At 37.5% G+C, this 21,768-nt stretch overlaps 1 protein-coding gene across 1 annotated transcript; it reads right to left on the reverse strand.

The window, feature by feature from the left end:
• Nucleotides 1–5,552, reverse strand: nfe2l3 (nfe2 like bZIP transcription factor 3). The gene is made up of 4 exons (XM_026289924.1): nt 4,629–5,552; nt 3,511–3,630; nt 2,842–2,928; nt 1–2,488 (listed from the first exon to the last, which is right to left on the reverse strand). Exons 1-4 carry the CDS (start codon nt 5,139–5,141, stop codon nt 1,289–1,291), a joined length of 1,920 nt encoding a protein of 639 aa, XP_026145709.1. The 5' UTR covers nt 5,142–5,552; the 3' UTR covers nt 1–1,288.
• Nucleotides 5,553–21,768: the final 16,216 nt, after the last annotated feature.

Consider the following 21,768-nt stretch of genomic DNA (forward strand, 5'->3'; position numbering starts at 1 on the left):
TCAATTAATTTTTCCTCCTTTATTCATTTTAAAAGATATAAAAGAGATTTTGAACATCCCTGTGTAAAATTAATGTTTTCCAAACCCTTACACACAAACATACAAATAAATGCTCAAAAACACACATAATAGAAAAACTGAAAAAAGAAAAGCAGCTACTCCTCAGAAACACAAATCAAACTGCTCTGCCAATAGATATAAACCTGTTCATTTGAAGGGTTAATTTATTTGGGCCCTGTTTTACTTTACACACTAATTCATTTGTCATTAAACCAATGCAGTACTTGTCTTTTCCAAATCATGTAACTGTGCTGTGAGGTGGAACTAAACTCACCAATTCCATATTTTCATTTAATTACTTCCATTTTATTTGGTGTTTTTACTGTGACTTTATTTCAAAGATTTAAAAAAAAAATAAAATAAAAAAAACACCCAAAAGGAAAACCAAACTAAAAACAAATCTGCATTCCAAACTCATTGCCCTTTAATAAAAAGCTATAAGAATGCATTACAATTGTTCTTGTTAAGCAAGTGTATAAACGTAAAATGCAAATGTAAGTGACAGTAATGTAAATGTAAAGGAAAAATTTAACCAGAGTGATCACGGTTTGTCACAGATGCAAAATCATATTACAAATCGTTTTATTTCTCAATGGTGAGGAAATGTACACACAGTTATGAAGGTAATGCAAAGTTGTTTGATTCTGATGTCTGCAAATAGTTGAAATTAAGGGTTCCTCATATTAGCGGGATAGTTAACACAAAAATTTTACTCGCCCTCATGTTGTTCCAAAATTCATCTCCAAAAGATGACAACAAACCACAGAGTAGGATCAAAATGAGAGTGATAAAACACAAGAAGCCCTTTTAAGCTCATTCCAGCAAGAAATGGTGATCAGACTTGATCAACATGGTCCTCTAATGACCATATGCAAAAAAATCTTTACTTAGTAACTTGCCATTTAAATTAACAGTAAAAAAAAAGCAAAATGAATTTTAATTTTCAAATGTGCTCTTTAGAAATACTCTTTATACACACTCTTACTATTCACAACGTCCAGTGTTTTCAGTACATTCTCTCCTGCAAATAAACAAGGCTTCTCCTATGCTCCGAATGTACTATTTATTACAGTCTCTCTGCCTCCACTTGAGTTTCGAATGGCTTTTAGGAACAAAGAAGAGCCAGAAATGCCCCATAATATCTTATCTCAAGCATAAAAACTCAGAAAACATAGAAATATTTGTGTCAACACAAGCACGCATGCACACGCACACACTCAAAAAGTCTTTAAGGTTTCTTGTCCTTCTTTCTTTTCACCATCTTGCTACTTGTCATTGTCCTTGACGTTGTGTTTGTGCGAGGCTGAACCATCACCCGTCCGTTAGCACTGCACTGCAGTCTGTAGTGCTCAGGGTTCAGTGGATGTCCATATTCATCCCGAAGTTGGCTCAACACAGTCTGCGAGAGCATTTCGAACCGCTCTGCAGCAGCAGAAAGTGCTTTGGCTGTGTGGGATCTCTGGCGCAGAAGAGCATCCCGCTGCACCGACAGGCCCTCGACCTCATCCTGCAGGGTCAGGATCGCATCCAGTTTCCTCTTGCGGCAATTCTGCGCAGCAAGCTTGTTTTTACCTCGTCTGCGCACGTCACGCAAGAGAGAGACTTCTGATCCTGACAGATTCTGGCTGTCCAGCAGCTCCAGGAAGTTTTCTACTGGCATGTTGACAATCTGAAAGGCTGAAAACGGAAGACCCAACGCCTGCACCCGATGTTCGTCACGACTCATCTCTTCTGGTTCAGCCTCATCTTCGCTCATCACTTCCTGTTTGATTGCTGTGAACCAGCTAGATGTCGTAGAATTTTGCACTTGTTGGGCTGAATAGGAATGATCGTGCCAGATGTTTTCCATGAGGTTTACAGGTGACCAATCACGATAAGCGGCTGCACAAGCTCCGCCTTTCGGCGAAAGAGACTCCACTTCACTGCTATAGCCTGTAGCTCCACCTTCATCCTCACAAAATGAATCGGATGATGTAGACGGGGATGTGGGGCTCCTTGAACTGCTCTCCAAAGACAGGCCAGAATCTGAATCCTCAGGCCATGGAGTGTCCATGTCCCCTTGCATGCCGCCCAGCATCTGAGGGTCGATTGTACCAAGATTATCCAGATCCAACATATTGATGTGGTCAAAAACAGCCTCATCTAGATAGCCTCCCATCTGCGAAGGTGAGGTTTCATTACGAGAGCTGTTCCCAGACAAAGAGAAGAGCATTGAAGGAAGTGCCCCTGCTGAGCTCTGAGATGGGTCTGAGTGAGAAGAGTTTGTGGACTCCAGACGGAAGAGGGGTGTTCGGAAAGATGCAGGCCTACTATTAACTGACTCTCCTCCAGTAACCATTGCATCTTGAAGGCTTACGTCATAGCTGATGGGATTAGGAAGCTCAGCTTCTAAGTCTGACATGCGTTGGGGGACTATGGAGTCCAAATCCTGTAGATGGAATCATACAAAAAAATTGTCAGATGTGCACAAACAAACAAGAACCTTAAAGACTGTAACTTAAAATATACATAAAAACAAATATATTTTGTTTTGTGTTGTAACAGTTATGTATTCTTGTGTAAATTATGCAAGTATTATTTAGATGCTACTGACATCTTTTGTGGAATAATGTGATTATGCATGATTCATGATTCATAGGGAAAGCAAGAACTAAAATATGACATAAAATGTGTACCTGGAATACAAGTCATTTTGGATTAAAACCATCTGCCAAATGTATAACAATTGTACGGATTCATTTAATTCTAAAAGAGGATAAGTCTTTCACAGTTACTACTTACATCAAATTCAGAGAGGAAGTCATGCCACTGTGGAGGAAGCTCAAGCCCAGAAAGAGGTGGAGGAAGGGTACTACTTCCCAGCAAATCCTGTAAGGAGAAGCAGCACAAATATATAAATAAGTAGTTGGACTATTTAAAGGGATGTTTCACCCAATAATTAAAGTTGTTAGTTACCCTCACATTACACCAAGCAAGTGCGGTTGAGTTTCTGTGTTTACAAAATTTGATAAGCTCAAAGAATGTGCATTAATCAATATTTATATATCAATAAAAACCTAAGTGAAAGTCGTTTGCTATATAAAGTGATAATTTCTCTTATTCAACAATACTTTTTGAGTTTTGTAGATAATCAGTGAAGGGACAGAAATCTCTCAAGTTTCCTTATCTTCATTAGTGTATTGAAAAGGAATGCCATGACGTTGAGTAAATAATTTTTATTTTTGGGCAAACGATCCCTTTAGCATCTCACACCAACACCAGAGTTGAATAACCAGAACCAGAACAGGAACTAACAGTAAAACGTAACTGTTCTCATTCATATACCGAGCTGGTGAGTAAAATATTCATTAAATGACGGTTATATAATGTTGCACAAGTTTGATTGACTTAACATTAAACCTGATAAACACACCATTCTTGTTAGGCAAGTAATGAAGTTAGTTAGTTTACCTCCTGCTCTAACGCAGAACTCTGAGTCAGCTGGTTCAGCGTAGCAGGGCTGGTTTCCTCCTGCCCCCTCTCGTCTTTCACCTCCTCTTCCTCCTCATTCACTTGGTCTAGTGAAGTTTCCTGGAAAGAAATTGGGATGTCCAAATTAAGGATTAAAATGGCTTGCCTTAGGAGGCTTTAACCTTGATCTGTAAATCTGTTGAACAATATGTGCGATTAAAAAAGTGCATTGAAGAGCAATTCCCTGAGAGTAAAAAAAAAAAAAAAAACCTTCACAAACTAGGGTGCACCTGTTTAAAACAAATGTGTCCTTTGCTTCTCATTCAAAGAACTTTTTTTTTTTTTTGCTTGCACCTGTGGTAGTTAAAGAAAAGCCAGATATATTTGCATAACATGCTCAACTAAATGACTTAATTGATTTGAAAAACTAGATTGAGCTCTGTCAAGACATGATCCAGTAAACGAACATTTCAGAAAGAGCAGGTTTGGGCTGGATCGAGGGATAATTGATCACTCCTCCCTCAGACAGACTTTTACAAAACAAACGAAGAAAACTAAATGAAGGAGAGGTCAGTAGATATGTATTTGGTAACACACGTGTATGTTGATGAATGGTATTAAACTATTATATCAATTTAAAGTTTGCCCAACATACTAGACTCCCACCTGTACATGTGGTTACTGAACTTCAAACTAACAAGTGAACAGATAAGTTACCTCCTTAACTTTATTCCCCACAAAACAAAATGTAATCGCAGTAAAGTTGAATAAAAAGCTATGTAAATGAACATAAAATCACAGCCCCAAAAATCAATAACGATCAATTCAACTTTTAGATCTAATTTGACCATATTATACAACATTTATTAAACGTTAATGTAACATTAATTTGTTTATGGAAGGGTCAGTAACAGTTATTGTTTCGCTTTCGGCATTAGTTGCGCACGAGTGCAAAATACTACTTGCCATTAAGCTAACTTGCTAACTCGGCAAAAAACAACAAAAACAAAACACTTAAAGCACGTCATATGGGGCTACGGGCGTGCCCCATTAAGAGACCGCAACATAAGAAAACTGTAAAAGTACGGGAATTGTGTAATACAGCACTGTTTTGTTACCTCTTTGGAAAGTCCTCCAGTTCCACAGCAAGGCCTGGAAACAGTGAGGTCCTGAGAAACTGACACACCGAAGACCTCTCCAGCCCTGTGCTCATTATCCTCTTCCCGGTGATTTTCGGCATTTACCTCCTCATCACCAGGGTCCCCTGACAGGTCGTGTGCCTCACCTGCATCAGAGCCATCATCAGGCACCAGGTGCACCAGCCATGCGCTGACACGCGTGGGGAAGCGGGCCGGGGACCCGAGCGCGCGCACTTCATTCAAGAGCCTGCGGCTGGTGAAAAAATAGTCCAGCTCGGGACATTTCGGATGCACCTGATGGCCCGCCGCTGTGTCCCGGTAATGGTGAAACGGGGTCTGTATGAAAGCCGAGCTCGGCCCTCCGTCTGTTTCTATCAACGGCGAGAAGTAGCCGCTCAAATAGGTGTCGACATCCACACGAACTCCTATCAAACTCAGCAGAATCGTAAACTGAATGAGTCCCTCGGTGAAATATTTCTTCATGTGGTGCATGTTTCAAAACAAATATTTCAACCTCGGGAGGCCTAAACGATAACAAAGATCGCCCGTTTGCAGTTAAACAATGACAAACCCCCAAACAAAAGAGCACGCGTTGACTGCTCTCTGTATCAGACAAAGAGCAGCCCCGACCGGCGAAACTGTTTGCTGCACTTAAACACTACCGGCTTTTCTTAACTTCCTGGCCTATAACATCCTAATTCAGAGATGTAGCGCCGCCATCTAATCACGCAAAACAAAACGAGTCATTCTCGTCTGATATATTCCGTAGCAACAACAAAAAAACTTATGTTCGCCTATATTAGGAACAACAGAACTCCTCGGCTATCCTGGATCTAGCCTCTCATCCGAGGAGAGGAACAACTGCTCAAATTTGCATAATTCATAAAATCCCACTCACATGCGACGGAATTGCCTTGGCAACAAGCTCTGATTGGACCATTTCTGTTGTCATTCATTTAAAGAGCCAATCACAAGCAAGTATGCTTTCCTAACTTCCTTTTAATTCCTTCCGCTCTTGGACGAAATATTAAAGTGAACTAGGCATTTTTATCCGTTCTTGGTCTTAAATGACATTTATATTCTACAATTAAGATCCACTTAAGAAAAAAGTGTTTTTGCTTAAATCTGTTAAAACATACAGCTACTCCCTCGTCTGTTTTGACCTACTAACCCGCTGCACTCTTCAAGTAAAGTTAGGCTACTTTCAACGGTAACGTTAGACGTCATGGTTGGTGTCGTCATCAGCCAACTGTCCATGAACCACAGACACGAGGGGATCACGATTCACGAATGGTGATTCATTACCAAACCTACTTACATAGCTTATATCTATCTATCTATCTATCTATCTATCTATCTATCTATCTATCTATCTATCTATCTATCTATCTATCTATCTATCTATCTATCTATCTATCTATCTATCTATCTCTATTGTCTGTACATCCATCATCTGTATGTCTGTCTGTCTATCTAGATACAAGATTCAAGTAGCTTTATTGGCATGGTAAATAGTATCTTTACATTGCCAAAGCATATAAACATTTAAATTAAAATGTTACACAAATATACATAATAATAGAAGTATATAGCATATAGAGTCTAAATATCTGTATACAGTAAAACAAAAGTAATAAAAATTCTAATCAACAGAGAGGAGAAGGACTGGACCCTGTCACATCAGTTTCTGTGTGTTGTACAGAATTTCTTTTATCATGGCAGGACTTGACGTATCTAGCAGCCAGGTTAGAGCTTGTTGAGGTTTCTCCCAGAATGTACAGCAGTTTGTCCTTTTGTTGTATCTGGTTGAAGTCTTTGTGCTGGTTTTTGAATTGGGGGTTACCCTAATTAGTGTATAATTAATCATCTAAGGGCATATTGTTTAATTTGAAACTGTGATGTTGATTTTCGTGACTGGCCCTTTTTTGGAATATCATAATTTTTTGTCTTTTTAAGGTTAACTGACAGGGCCCATGTCTGACAGAAGGTGTGCAGGAGGTCCAGCTGCTGCGGTAGACCCTCTTTTTAGGGTGACAGCAGCACTAGATCATCCGCTAACAGAAGACATTTAACTTTAGTGTCTAGTAGGGTAAGACCGGGTGCTGGGCACTGTTCTAGGGCTCTTGCTTGTTCATTGATGTAGATATTGAATAGTGTAGGGCTTAAGGTACAGCCCTGTCTCACGCCACGACTCAGAGGGAAGAAATCTGTGTGTATGTTGCAAATTTTAAGTGTAAATTTGTTATTAGTGTACAGGGATATGATTTCATATGTTGTTCCTCCATGCCGCATTGGATTAATTGAAGTAAAAGCCCCTCATGCCAGATGGAGTCAAAAGCTTTTCTGAAGTCAACAAAGCAAGAAAATATTTTTCTTTAATTTTGTTTGGTTTCTTTTTCATATACAATGTAGAGTGTATATGGTCTAATAGGCATGTTTTTCGGTTGGAAGCCTCTTTGACATTTACTCAGGCTATTTCTGCCAGTAAGATAATGAAGTTTTCTGCTGTTTGGGATGTTACAGAAGAGTATACCTAAGTTGCTGTTTACACATATTCCACGATAGCTATTAGGTTCAAATTTGTCTCCGCTTTTATGAATTGGGGTTATGAGGCCGAATTTTTGGTCTGTGCATTTAATCATTTCATTCAGAATGCCATCAATACCACATGCTTTTTGGGATTTAAGTGTTTGTATACAGGTGCATCTCAATAAATTTGAATATCGTGGAAAAGTTAATTTGTTTCAGTAATTCAACTCAAATTGTGAAACTTGTGTATTAAATAAATTCAATGCACACAGACTGAAGTAGTTTAAGTCCTTTGGTTCTTTTAATTGTGATGATGTTGGCTCACATTTCACAAAAAAACAGCAATTCACTCAACAAATTAGAATACTTCTTAAGAACAATAAAAAACATTTTTAGTGAATTTTTGGCCTTCTGGAAAGTATGTTCATTTACTGTATGTACTCAATACTTGGTAGGGGCTCCTTTTGCTTTAATTACTGCCGCAGCTCGGCGTGGCATGGAGGTGATCAGTTTGTGGCACTGCTGAGGTGGTATGGAAGCCCAGGTTTCTTTGACAGTGGCCTTAAGCTCATTTTTTGGCCTCTTGTTTCTCATTTTCCTCTTGACAATACCCCATAGATTCTCTCTGGGGTTCAGGTCTGGTGAGTTTGCTGGCCAGTCAAGCACACCAACAGCATGGTCATTTAACCAACTTATGGTGATTTTGGCAGTGTGGACAGGTGCCAAATCTTGCTGGAAAATGAAATCAGCATCTCCAAAAAGCTACTCAGCAAAAGAAAGCATGAAGTTATCCAAAATATATTGGTAAATGGGTGCAGTGACTTTGGTTTTCAAAAAACACAATGGACCAACACCAGGAGATGACATTGCACCCCAAATCGCAGACTGTGGACATCAAGCAACTTGGGCTATGAGCTTCTCCACCCTTCATCCAGACTCTAGGACCTTGGTTTCCAAATGAAATAGAAAACTTGCTCTCATCTGAAAAGAGGACTTTGGACCGCTGGGTAACAGTCCAGGTCTTCTTCTCCTTAGCCCAGGTAAGACGCCTCTGACGTTTTCTGTGGTTCGGCAAATCTTTGACATGTCTGTGTGTGGTGGCTCTTGATACCTTGACCCCAGCCTCAGTCCATTCCTTGTGAAGTTCCATCAAATTCTTGAATTGGTTTTGCTTGACAATCCTCATAAGGCTGCGGTTCTCTCTTTTGGTTGTGCATCTTTTTCTTCCACACTTTTTCCTTCCACCAAACCAGAGACCATTTTGAAGGCTCAGGAAACCTTTGTAGGTGTTTTGAGTTGATTAGCTGATTGGAAGTGATCATATTCTAATTTGTAGAGAGAGTGAATAGGTTTTTGTTAAATGTGAGCCAAAATTATCACAATTAAAAGAACCAAAGATTTAAACTACTTCAGTCTGTGTGCACTGAATTTATTTAATACACGAGTTTCACAATTTGAGTTGAATTACTGAAATGAACTTTTCCACAATATTCTAATTTGAGATGCACCTGTATTATCACACAGTTCAGCTAGTGAAACAGGATAATCTAGATAGTATATTGTATAGTGAGTTTTGTTCATGGATTTTGTCTATATTGTTGAAAAAGTTTAGAGAAGTGGTTTATCCACACATCTCTATTCTGGATGGGTAACTCTTCGTGGTAAGATTGGTTTAGTTGTAATCCAATGTTTCCAGAAATTGTTAGATTGTAGAGATTGTTCTATTACTTTTATCTGATTTAGTTTATGTTTCTTTCTCATTCTTAGGATGTTCTTATATTGTTTAAGTTTCTCTTGGTAGAGTTGGAATTTGTCTACATTGTCAGCATATCTGTTTCTGATTTGATAAAGTTCTTACTACTTTTCTAAGGTTTTTGTACTCGTTGTCAAACAATTTCTCATGTACATGCTCCCCAGTTTGTTTTTTGTTTTTTTGTTGTGGTTTTTAGGTAAGATAGTGTTGCTGTCATTGCAAATATTTGGTTCATCCTGTCTACTGCTAAATTAACCCCTGCAGTGTTGTGTAGGAATGGTGTAGCTAGGAAATTATTTAATAGGTTTTGTATTTTTGGTTCACAAATTACGTTTTGATTTGTATCTTCACTATTTTGTTTCTTTTTGAATGTGTGTTTGAGGGTGTGGAGGTGTTTTTTTTATTCATCTGAGTTAGGTTTTGATCTTGTTAGATAGAGGGTGATTTTACTGTGGTCTGACAGTGGGTTTAGTTGGCTGACTGTGAACGCTCTGGGAAAGTTTGGATTCAGGTCTATGATTAAATAATCTACTGTACTGTTACCCAGCACTGAATCTGCGTACCGTACGAATCTCCTCACAGTTTGCTGTTGCCTATGTACCGACCCAGTGCAATCTGTAGAAGGTGTGTTCTATTTTTGTTTGTTGTTTTATCATGGTTGAGTCTGGGGTTTGTGTTGGTGGGGAAATGTTTATGATTGGTCTGAGAGATATTAGCAAGTAATAACGTTAACTCTTTCAGGCAGGGGCGGTTCTAGAGGTGGTGACACAGGGCCCCTGGCCCCTGCTCAAATTTGATTGGCCCCCGTTCCATCAATTGTTGACGAGAAGAGCAACAGGAGAATTCTTCACAACGATCACAGATGCAATTCCACCTCCAAACAATTGGCGGCGTTGGGTAACTCTTAAAAAACCCATTCAGTCTGTAGAAGGTGATTCAGTGAAGTAGTTAAAATATTAGCAAAACAATTTGTATGTAGCAATCGAGTAAGGGAAGTAGGGCTGCTCCGATCACGATCGACCGATCGTTAATGCACATCTCGTCAGTAAAGCCGGTTCACTAATCAGCAGTAAATTCCCTCAGGTGCGTGATTTCACATAGAGCAGCTGTTACTACACAGATCCATTGTTAACTGAGAAGATGCGCAAATAAACGCTGGAAATGAACGTGGATTAGGGGAAATGTAGGGGAAGAGTCCCCCTTCCAACAACACGTAAGGTTACAATCTGTGGTAGCGAAAGGACATAAGTACTCGTTCATTCAACTTTTGACCTATAACCCATGTTGAACTTGCAAAACCTACTAGAGCCCGATCGATATGGATTTTTGGGGGCCGATGCCGATAACAACTCGAAAAGAGCTGATTTATAAGCCGATATTTTGATTTTGAAAATAAACTGGATATTAGACCCATTTCCTATAAACTGCACTTACACAACATTCAATAGCAAAATATCTGCCTGTTCAATGTATGTGGGCTGTATAAACCATTTTCCAGAAGGGATTTATGTTAAAAAAAAGCCTTAGATTACAGTCTCAATGACTGTCTGATTTTAAACATTTAACACTTTTACTTTCTTCCAGTTGAAGCTGGTTTTAACAGTCTGTGTGTGTACTGTAAATAAATTATAATACTAAAGTTAAAGTATTTGCAGAAGTAGTCCCACACTTTGCTGCTACAGCATTCACCTTTTTCAGCCATCTGTAGGGCAGAAAGAGAGACAGAGAAAGAATAAGCATGTGTATTAATAATATCACCATGTATCATTACTCGTGTTATCATTAAAATTATAATAATAAACAGGGATCTCCTACATAGGCAAACATTTGAAATATATATATATATATATATATATATATATATATATATACATATATATATATAATTTTTTTTTTTTATTTTTTTTTTTTATTGTCAAGCAATAGGTATTACCTATTACCTACTTATATTTAACAATATTATTACAACATTTTCCTGTTATGTCTGTAAAGCTGTTTTGAAACAATATGTAAAAAAGACAAAAAGCACTTGCTCAGCTCACATTTATATACATGTCCCCTCTGGTTTAATCCTTTCTGATGCACCTACTGTAGTTTCTGTAACTACACTGTATTTGCTCTCACAGACATATTCACAACGGACCCGTATATCTTCTCCTCTTCTCTTTGTGCAGTCTGAATCAAAACATCGCCATGCGCTGGCGAAGGTAAAGTTTGCCTACTGTTACCGGAAGATTACGGAATCAATTCGAAGTTAGTGTCATGAACACACCGCTGTCAATTTTGAGAAGAACCACATTCAAACAAGTTAATAGCAAGCATTTAAGGGGCCTGCTAAAAAGGAAGCTATATTAGCGTTAGAATAACATAAGTTGTTGTTTTTTCGAGGCATGCTGTACATAACTTCTAGTCATTGACTGATTACACGTCCCCCCCTGCCACAGTTACGCGGTCATTATGTGGGAAACACTGCAGATATATTTAGAATAAGTTAAACGTTAACGTTATAGTTTGACCTCTTATTAACGTTCGCACTCTTCCACTGATAAACATGGTATTAGCTTTGTGGCTAATCTAATATAGCAATGCATTAGCGGCTGTAAGTGATGTTATAGAATATTTAGAAGTGATAATGATAGGACCGTTAGCTAGAACTACCACACCGTTTTTATATACAGTGTATGAACTAAATCATTTTTACATGACGACATGACGAACGACAGACTCACCGTCAAAACAGTACAACTCCGTGGCTTGGCTGATCGCTTTCTTCGCTAGTGGATTTCTGGCACTGTTGTCAACTCTGCAGCTCCCTCTGGTGGGCAAACTATGCAACACTCATAACATGAGTAAAGCATGAGACTCTGTTTCTAATGTTTCATAGGCCGTCATAAACGCTGATGCCGATTTAAATGCAATAAGCTCATATCGGCCGATAATATCAGCAGGCCGATATATCGGTCGGGCTCTAAAACCTACAATCAGATCTGAGATTTCTCAATGGCAATCGGGTGAAAGGGACAAATTTAGCGGTCCAGACCCATAGACCCCCATTCATTTTGCACTAAAGGCGATCGCCCCCAGTGGAATTCTGGTGGAACTGCAACCAAAATTCTCTACAATAGTACTTATTAGGGAGTGGGAAGGCTCTCCGTAGATGGGATTTGGCTTTTTGTTATATTTTCTTGAAATATTGACTGTGAATGGCTTTGTCTTTGAGCGAAACAAGAAAATTATCTGACGTTATGCCAGTAGGAGGGAGAAAGAATCCATCTATCTATCCAATTTGAAGACAATTCTTGCTGAGTCACAAATCCTGGTGTTGGTTGTCATTAAAATATGAAAGGATATTTAGCTGCTGCTCTCACTTATTTTAAGTTTGTTAACTAAATTGTGGAAGGAGCACTAGAAGCACTGTCCAAGTAAACCAATATACTTGTTAACCCTTTGACACTTACGATTACACCGGTGTGATCAGAATTTTCAGTGCATCACATCAACTGCTGAATTTAAAGGTCCCGTTCTTCGTGATCTCATGTTTCAAACTTTAGTTAGTGTGTAATGTTGTTGAGTATAAATAATAATAAAATTCTAAAGCTCAAAGTTCAATGCCAAGTGAAATATTTTATTTAACCGAATTCACCTACATCGAACGACCAGTTTGGACTACAATTTATGTTTAACTCAGTTCCCGAAAATTATAATCCACATGTAAAACTAGGTGCAGCACATTTTGCTGAGGACAGCTTCCTCAATCTCAATCAGTTTAATGCCAGATTCGCACAAAGATTATTCTTGAAAGATGGAGAAGTTCCCTCTTTGTCTGGAGAAGGCGTTGTTTATGGACCACAACGGGTAAGTGTATTTTATTATTTAAGTTGATGTGTTACAGTTTCTGTAACCTATTGGTGCGTTCAAGTCCTCCTGGGAAGTTCGTACGCATGAGGTGGGAGGTCGTGCTTATGATGGCATGTGTGTTCAAGTCCCTTTCGTCGGAGCAAGTTGGCAGACTTTCTCTTAATTAATAACACAAAAATATAGCTATGTTCTTAAACTCTTGTTCTAAAAAATGAAGAACAAAGAAATGTGCATTAGGTATACTTCGTTTTTTAATGTTTTAAGTCACTGCCAACTTTATTGTTACAAGTTGCATTGTTATATTATAATACCATCATATTATGCATCATCGATTAACTTACTGCACTGTAAATAGAAAAGCCTGACAATATCACAGCCAAATACCTTTAAGTATTGTGTATTCCACCATGTTAATCACTGACACGCCCCCAACTCGTACAGATAGGGCTTAAAGAAAATCCCGAACTCCCCACTGGTATTTACGATGTTGTGGTGGCGTTCATGTGCACTCGTAAATACGATCTATACGAGATGACTTGAACGCACCATATTACACAAAGTGCAACGCTGTTTAGCTTTGTTAACTAGATGGTAGCGCCGTACAAAAAAATCGAATGCGATTTTCATGCGCATCTTGGACAATGCGTCGAGGTCATCGATGACGTCGATGCAAAAAATACGTTGACGCAAAATATGCGCATCGATTCGTCGACCTGTTTTTATTTCTCTAAAAAACATTTGCAAAACGTTTACCTTATGCGCGCTGAATATACGCGATGGCCGGAACAACATTCTATCCAACATTATATAACCAATCCAGGGGTTTTTCTGCATTGATCTTTTTTTTTTTGCCGGTTGTCAAAGCCTTATTTGATCGGTGAGTGATGTAGAATAGAATGACTGCTGCGAGAGACTCACCGTCTTCAAACAACACGAGCGCTTCTTGCTCTCTCTCTCCCTTGTACATATTAATCAAAATCATTAAACACGATAGAAAAAGGGCGAAACACCAATGTTTCACGCGCGCTCGCGCACTCACATTCTTCAAACTACACGAGCGCTGTCTTGCTCTCTTTCTCTCTCTCTCTCTCTCTCTCTCTCTCGTGCATATTAACCAAAATCACTAGACACGATATAAAAAGGGCAGAACGCCAATGACAGGCTGCTGTAATGCATTCTTAGTCAGTCTTTTATTTTGTAATTTTAAGAGCAATAAACATATATTGCAATGTTAAGGAATTCATGTTTTTTTAATTCAGAAATGTAAATCAACATGTATAAACTGTTAGTAGTCAATTAATGGGGAGATAATCGAAATCAAATAGGTCTGAAAAAATTAATCGTTAGATTAATCGATGCATCAAAAAAATAATCTCTAGATTAATCGTTTAAAATAATAATAGTATATCCCAGCCCTAGTTCTGTGATTTAGAAGTACATCTCCAACACGTGCGTTAAGATCAGGATTGCCAGGTTTTCAAAATAAATCCTGCCAACTTGCTTCTCAAAACTAGTCCAAAACTAGCCTAATGGCGTTTCCAGGAGGGTGGCGTGCTGCTGTCGAATCACAACACAGGAACTGCTGGCACAATCAGAACTCATTACGTATTTCTGAAGGAGGGACTTTATAGAACAAGGAAGTCATCAGCCCGTTTTTACAAGTATAGGTCTCTGCAGGAAAGTAATGGGAGTTACGAGATCAAGGTGTTTTTACACCATGATACCTGATTAGTTGATGTAAAAGTGACGTTAGGTTTAGGGATGGGGTTGGGTAAGGAGGATCATCTAGATTGCATGGTTCAGAAACACCCAGCAGTTTCAAAACACCCACATGGTGATAAACGCCCACTTTTGCTCTGCAGTGACCTAAGTCTCCGTTTTTATGACAGTGAAAACAGCGGTATACAGATAAGTGAATTGTGTGAAAAATACTGTGGTTTTCTTACACGCGAAACATGAACACATGTTATATTGCACACTGTAAACATAATCAAAGCTTCAAAAAACACGAAAACGTGACCTTTAAATCCGCTTTCGCACTTTGACTGGCGCTGAGACAGATCGGATGCGCTTGTCATCACAAATATTCAGTGTTTTCAAACATATAATGCTTATTTTATGTTTAAGACATTTAAATACACATACGTACTAGCAAAACCATACATTTACAGTTTGTAAAATACACTCTAATGTCTATGGAAACTGCAATAATGATCCTTACAAATATAATCTGACTTCATGTTTTTATTGATATCATATACAGATTGTGTAGGTAACTAAAGTTTACTCTGTCCTTCTCCGAGTTTACCGGGTACCTACTTCGACGTGTTTCGGGAGTAGAGGATGTAAAAGTGTTTAAACTACCAAATATATTTACTTGAGCATATTTCAGAATCGGAATAGCAGATGTTTCATAATATAGTGAGTATGTTTGAAAATATTTTGAATAAAACACTAAATAAAAGTGGTCCATGTGTCATACAGATCTATTTTGGCTGTGTTGTCACATTACAATACAATGCGTCACCATGGAAACAAGAAAGCGGTACATTCTTTACGTTGCTGTAGTATTCTCTAGAAACTAGAGAATTTTTTTGCTACCCTTGTCAATACTTTTCGCTCCCAAATGCCCCAATGTCTATAATCAGGTCAAAATCAGGGTTCTCTAATTGGAAAAAAAACACTGTTCAGAAATGGTGGCTTTAGAGATCATTGTAAATCAGAACATCGCAGAAGTGCTGTGTTTGCTTGGACAGCACAAATTAGTTATTGAAATGTGTGAAAAGTGATGCGTTGTGTCCTTTATGCACAGTATAAATAAATGAATAAAATTAATAACTTTACTGGCTCATATTTTTTTATTAGTGTTTGAAAAAGTAATGACTGCCAAAATGTATTTGCACCGTACTGAATAAATTATTTTGTGTGCTTGAATGTATCCTGTACTTGGCCTCTGAATGTAACATGTGGCCTCTTATTGGCCCTTGTTACAGAAAAATCCTAGAACCGCCACTGCTTTCAGGAGGAAAAAAATTATGCTAAGCTAAATTGCCTAAACAAAAGCAAGTTAAACCTTTGTCGCCCTCTACTGTTTAAAAAGCAATTGTACACTATTTGATAAGTTTCTCCGAATTGTGATTTAGGTTATGTTGGCCTCCAACTGAGGATATTGCTCAGAGGACGTGAATGATTCGCAGTGCATGTTATAATGCATCTCGGGTTTTCAGTGTCTATTGTTATCACTCCAAAAATGTTTTATTTTGGATGCCATTCTGTGATATTTTAAATGATTAAGTTCATATTACACACAGAAGCCAGGATCTACAGTCCATGCGCACAGTCATGGTATTCTATATATTTCAACAGTTGTATTTTCAACGGTTTATTTATATAAAATAACCATAAAGAGGATAACGAGAACAACATCAGTAACAACAAATATTAATTGTAATATTATATTAAAGACCTCAACGCAGGATATTTTTTTAATCCATCTTCCACTCTTCTTGTAAATACAGACATAAAAATCACAAAATCCTTAATCCGAGATTTTAGATTTACGTAATCTTGTCATCCAATTGAAACTGAAAAATACTTATTGCAAATATTTACACGGTTCACATTGCATGCACGATCTTTCACCGTCCAGACAGCTTTTTAACTTAACCCTAACAATGTCCAGCACGGTATTATCCTTCAGAAGCTCCAGCTTGTGTCTGGTCTTGTCAGTAAAATGACAGAATCATTAGGTGTGTTACAGCATCAAGAAATCGCGGCTTTTGTTGGGCATTTCAGTGAACTCACTCAATTAAAGAAAAAATGGGGAGGAGCCATAATCACATAGTACTTGATTTCTCATTGGTGATGGTGTGTGTGAAACATGAATCTCTCTTTTATACCTCCACGAGAGAGAGAGAGAGAGAGAGAGAGAGAGAGAGAAGAGAGAGAGAGAGAGAGAGAGATTCTCTTTTCTGTGTTTGGATCAAGGAGCTCTAGGATAGGTTACAGAATTACGACGTCACAGACGGACTTCTGAACATGCGCACAAACTCGCTCGACTCCGCAAGGATGTGCGGAATCACAGATGAATGGAGAGGCCAAATTCAAGTCGTCTCCAAAGAGATACCTGTGGAAAGAAGAATCATTGCCTAAACAAGATCATATATTGTATATCTATTTCAAGACCGTTAACACCAAAATATTATAATAAAGATGACCAAAAAATAAAATAAAATACTGTTCGAAGCTTAGCTACACGTAATTATTTATATTTCATAATTAAAAAAAAATATATTGTTCGACAACACCACCCAGTTTTGCCTGTTTAAACCCTTATACAGTCTATGGTTTAAACTCGGAAAACTTCCATGTATTTATTAGTAGCCCTACAAATTTTAATCGGTTTGTACTTATAATTTTACACTATATATATATTCTACTTTTATCATTTATAACCTACCTATTTTATGTCAGTCTAAAATCAAGCAATTATTGCAATAATAAAAATTTAACTGTAATAATAGAAGACAAAATAATAACAGCAATAATAATGTTGCATACAACAAAGTAAAATCAAAAAATACTAGATAAATACAAATACAATAAATGCTATACTAGAATAATTTGAAACTATTTAAAATTGCCACTAATGTATTATTATTGTTGTTATTATAAGCTACACAAAATATAAATGTATATAAAATATACAAATAAAATAAATATATTGTAAAATATTAAATCTATTATTTAATTATTGTTTTGTGATATAATTGAAGTACAATACAATTAAGTTATTGTATTTAGTTAGGAAAGCCGAACTCTCTCGGACTGAAGCTCTGTCTGTGAGAGCGCGAGCTGTTGCCTGTAGACTTCCACGCTCTCAACTGACGGCAAACGTTTCTCTGGGCGCTGCACGCCTTGATTGACAGTTCAGCGATATCCAATCAGAACCCCGCATTTTTAGCACAATTTCATTTGTCCAGTGTTGGATACGTCATCACTTAAAATAGCCAATAGCAAACGTCTGAAAACGTCCGGATATGACGAATTTCCATCCCATTTCCAACTCTTTAGTGCCTCGCTGTGGCTACATATTGCAATTTGTACAGTTTCACATATTTTGCAGCACTCTTGGAAGAGGCCGAGATATTAAAACTGCCACAAGATGTCGCTACTAACCATGTTCTACATAACCGTGTCTATGTATCTGCCATTAAACGTCGTTTATTCTGTAGGTTTTCTACTTTTAGTTGCAGTGTTTATATTTCCTGAATTGTATGCAGTTATAAACATTCTCCATCTCTTGTGTGTATAGCTGCTAATTATATTTGTATATGTTGGTCAGGAATTTTCACAGTTTCTGGTTTTGGTGAGCTTATAGATGACTGGCTGGAAACAAAAACAGAAACTTAAAAAAAAAAATAAGTTTTAACAAAAAGGATGAAAATGGCTGAAACTCTAAGCAAAATGTATTGTTTTCCAACTTACATCATACCATTTTTTATTTTTTATGATGCGCTTCAATATAGTGCTCTAGTACATTAGGAGGACAGCTGGATCTCTCAACTCAACTTTATTATCCCCAAAATGTAAGTATCTGTTTGGAGAGAGTGTGCACATGTGTATGAAAGAGCATTTGTGCGTCTCTGACTCCTGATCGATACAGGATCACCTGTTTTCTTCCCCCTCGCCAAACACTAATGTGTCTGTTATTGATTTGAGGGAGAGTAGAGACAGACAAATGAAATGCACTCAAAGACACTGAAGAGGGATGATATATACTGACAATAGGTCAAAGTGGACAAGATGAGAGTGGGAAAGACATCGGAAGTAAATCATAACACAAAATTAAAGAAAAATGTAGAGGTCCCATAAACACAATAAAGCACAGTGTAAAGATTAATCAGGTAATTTTCCTAACAAAAAGATTTCTAAAACTACAAAAATACTGATCCCAATATCACAATCATGTGACAATCCAGATATTACAAATATGATTTTGCTTCTGCATAGATTATAACAGATAACTGTGAGTTCAAGTAGGACAGGAAGACAAAGAGAGAGAGAGAGTCTGTTGTGGAAATAAGGGGGCACCATTAAGTGGAGCTCTGTGCTTGGGGTCAGAGGTCAAAAGTTGTTTCTCGAGCCCTGCCTAGTGTTGAGGGGGAAGGGCCAGTAATGACTGACAGATGTTTTAGGGGTGGGGGAGGAATTTGTGATGTGTTAATGTTTTTTCTTAAAACACTGAAACTATCAAACACACACACACACACACGGGATCCCAGTGTTCTCAAATGTAGGCCGGTCCAACAGCAATCATGTCAGCTTTGTTATTTCTGAATGCCCTGACAAGCACATGTGACTTTTACTTTCCCTAGATCCCTGAAAATATGTACTTAAGCCATCATCGGGTAGCTGTCAAGAGAATAACCAGAGACTCAAGTCATTTTACAGTTGAACCTGACACTTGCAAACAAACCCAAATACATTAATGTAATGTGACAAAAAAAAAAAAAAAAACTTGTGTATGTGGTTATACATGACAACTGACATCAATTATGTGACATTTTGACATTGTTACAGAAGATGGGTTTGTTAGTTATGTACACTAATGTAGGGGTCAGTAAGAAAGAAATGTAGAAAAAAAATTATACTTGTATTCAGCAATTTGTTATGTTCCAAGGGAACATTTCTATTTTAACTAAATGCTGCTCTTTTAAAATTACTGTTTTAAAAAGTTCATTTAATAAACATTAAAAATGTATCATAGTTTACACAACAATAAGCACAAGTGATTTTAACACTGATAATAATCAGAAATGTTTCTCAACAAGAAAATCAGCATATTAAAATTATTTCTAAAGGATTATGTGACACTGAAGACAGAAATCATTTCTGCTGAAAATTAAGCATTTAATGTGTTTTATAGAAAATAATTATTAAATACTACAGTTTAAAAAAAATTGTGAGCATAACAAATTGAACAATTAAAAATCTTATCTACCCTAAACTTTTGAATGGTAGTGTAGGTGGTGTCCTGAATAGTTGTATACTTGTGTATACAATGTGTTTTTATGAGTTTTTCTGCTATTTAATTTGGATATCTTTGGGTTTAAAGGCGAATTTAGTAATTTTGTTGCGCTGGAATAGTGGCGTGAATATAGCATGACACAAAAGCAAATGTTTTCAGTTACTAATGCCGGTGTATCTCAGTTTTCAGTAAGCAATGATTGATTTATTCCATGAGTGAAAGTGTCTAATAACCAGTGGTCACTGAGGTAATAAATGAGTATTCGGCTGGTCATGTGATCGCAGTAAGTCCACCCCATATGAAGCGATCTGCTCTATATAAAATAAAACAACTTTTAAAGGGCTACTGATATTAATTTGAAACACATTTTTTAAAGCATCATACTTTTCATTGTAAATAAATAGTAAAAATACTAAATTCACCTTTTTAGTTTTAATTAATTGTGAATTTACATTCAGACAGTACAAGCATTCATAGTCGGTATGCTTAGACGAGTTGAATTAAACATCTCAATCTCGTTCTTGCTCTGAGGTTCATTGGGAGCAGTCTTTCAAAGACTAGAAGTCTGCAAAATCAACACCCATAAGAAGGATGAAAAGAATAGGAAGAACCACAAAAGAGAGTCAAATAAAGGAAGAAAAGAAAAGTGAGGACAGCAGCTGGAAAAGGGGCCTTGGGTTCCCATTCCCACACACTCCAGCCACCCAGACTCCAGCTAAGACTCCTCTGCAGATCCACATGGCCTCTTTTCCTCACATTTGTTCTTTTAAGCTCACAAAGCCATACATTTTTGTTTTCATTTAGAGAAAAAAATCTATATTAATACTTTCCAATACTTTCTATTAAACACACCCACATCCTCACTACAGTTGATTAAAAAAGGTTTTTTTTTTTTTTCAGACAATACAGCCATCTGTCATCTCCATTGTCATTGTGATACGGATCACTGGGTGCCATTTTTTTTGCAAACATGAGTTTGCTGTTCACTCACTGTATTATTTATTTTCTTATTTTATTTATTTTTTACAATTATGTGTATGAAAAAATCTATGTGCTGAAAAAAGAAAAAGAAAAAAAAGAGTTATATGTGTATGGATGGAAATAAATCATCTAAACATTTATGTTAAGTGTTCCTGGATGTGTATGTGTGTGAAAACGAAGGAAGTGCACTGGTCTTTCCGCGAGTATTTGTGTCGGTGTTATGGGTGTGTCTGTAGGATATATTTATTTTTTGATTGTGCTAGATTGCTCGGGATGTGTGTGTGTGGAAGTGGCAGAGGGAAAGAAAGGGTCAGGGCAGCTGGGCTGTGTTCCAGCAGCTGCTGGGTGGTTGAAAGACAAGTTCCGCCCGGCAACACGGGCCCCTGTGGTTCACCTGCCACTTAGATTGACGACTGAGTGACACCAATGAGGGTTCACCGTCCCTGCTCTGTTTAAGGGTTGCTGACTGACCGAGAGACTAACCTCTCATCAAGTAGTTTAATCTCTTGTTCCCCCACACTCATTTGGCTCTCTCTTCTCAGAGCACAATGCTTTCCGTCTCTTTCTGCTTTTAGCCACGTTTTCTATGTATATCTCAAGCCTATCTGCATATCTGTGCATTATCCAACATGTTTTGTTTGAATTTGATTTGTCTTTTTAAAATAAATACATTAAAATAACGTCCAAATTGTTTTTCAACATAGAAACAAAGAAATAGAAGCAGAAGTTCTGACATTACGAGAGAATACAGCAAAAAGATTTTGTCTAAGTCAGAGTCAACTAAAAACTTTTATATATGAGAAGAGTATAAAAACCCATTATTATCTAATATTGAGTGTCAGTGCGTATGGAGTGTGAGGCTGTGATTTTGAATAAAAAGAGACATTAGTTTTGTGTGTGTGTGTGTGTGTGTGCCTGTGTGTGTGAGAGAGAGAGAGAGAGAGAGTGTGTGGTGAAGGATGCTTATG

This window comes from Carassius auratus, chromosome 19 (genome assembly GCF_003368295.1).
Source record: "Carassius auratus strain Wakin chromosome 19, ASM336829v1, whole genome shotgun sequence".
NCBI lineage: Eukaryota > Metazoa > Chordata > Actinopteri > Cypriniformes > Cyprinidae > Carassius > Carassius auratus.

What these genes read in the sequence shown, in the direction of transcription:
- nfe2l3 (XM_026289924.1), bottom strand. Translation starts at nt 5,141, where the DNA reads ATGCACCACATGAAGAAATATTTCACCGAGGGACTCATTCAGTTTACG. An exon ending in GTTCTGCGTTAGAGCAGGAG is followed by an intron (nt 2,929 to 3,510) that starts GTAAACTAACTA and finishes TTCTCCTTACAG; the next exon opens with GATTTGCTGGGAAGTAGTAC. An exon ending in ACTTCCTCTCTGAATTTGAT is followed by an intron (nt 2,489 to 2,841) that starts GTAAGTAGTAAC and finishes TTCCATCTACAG; the next exon opens with GATTTGGACTCCATAGTCCC.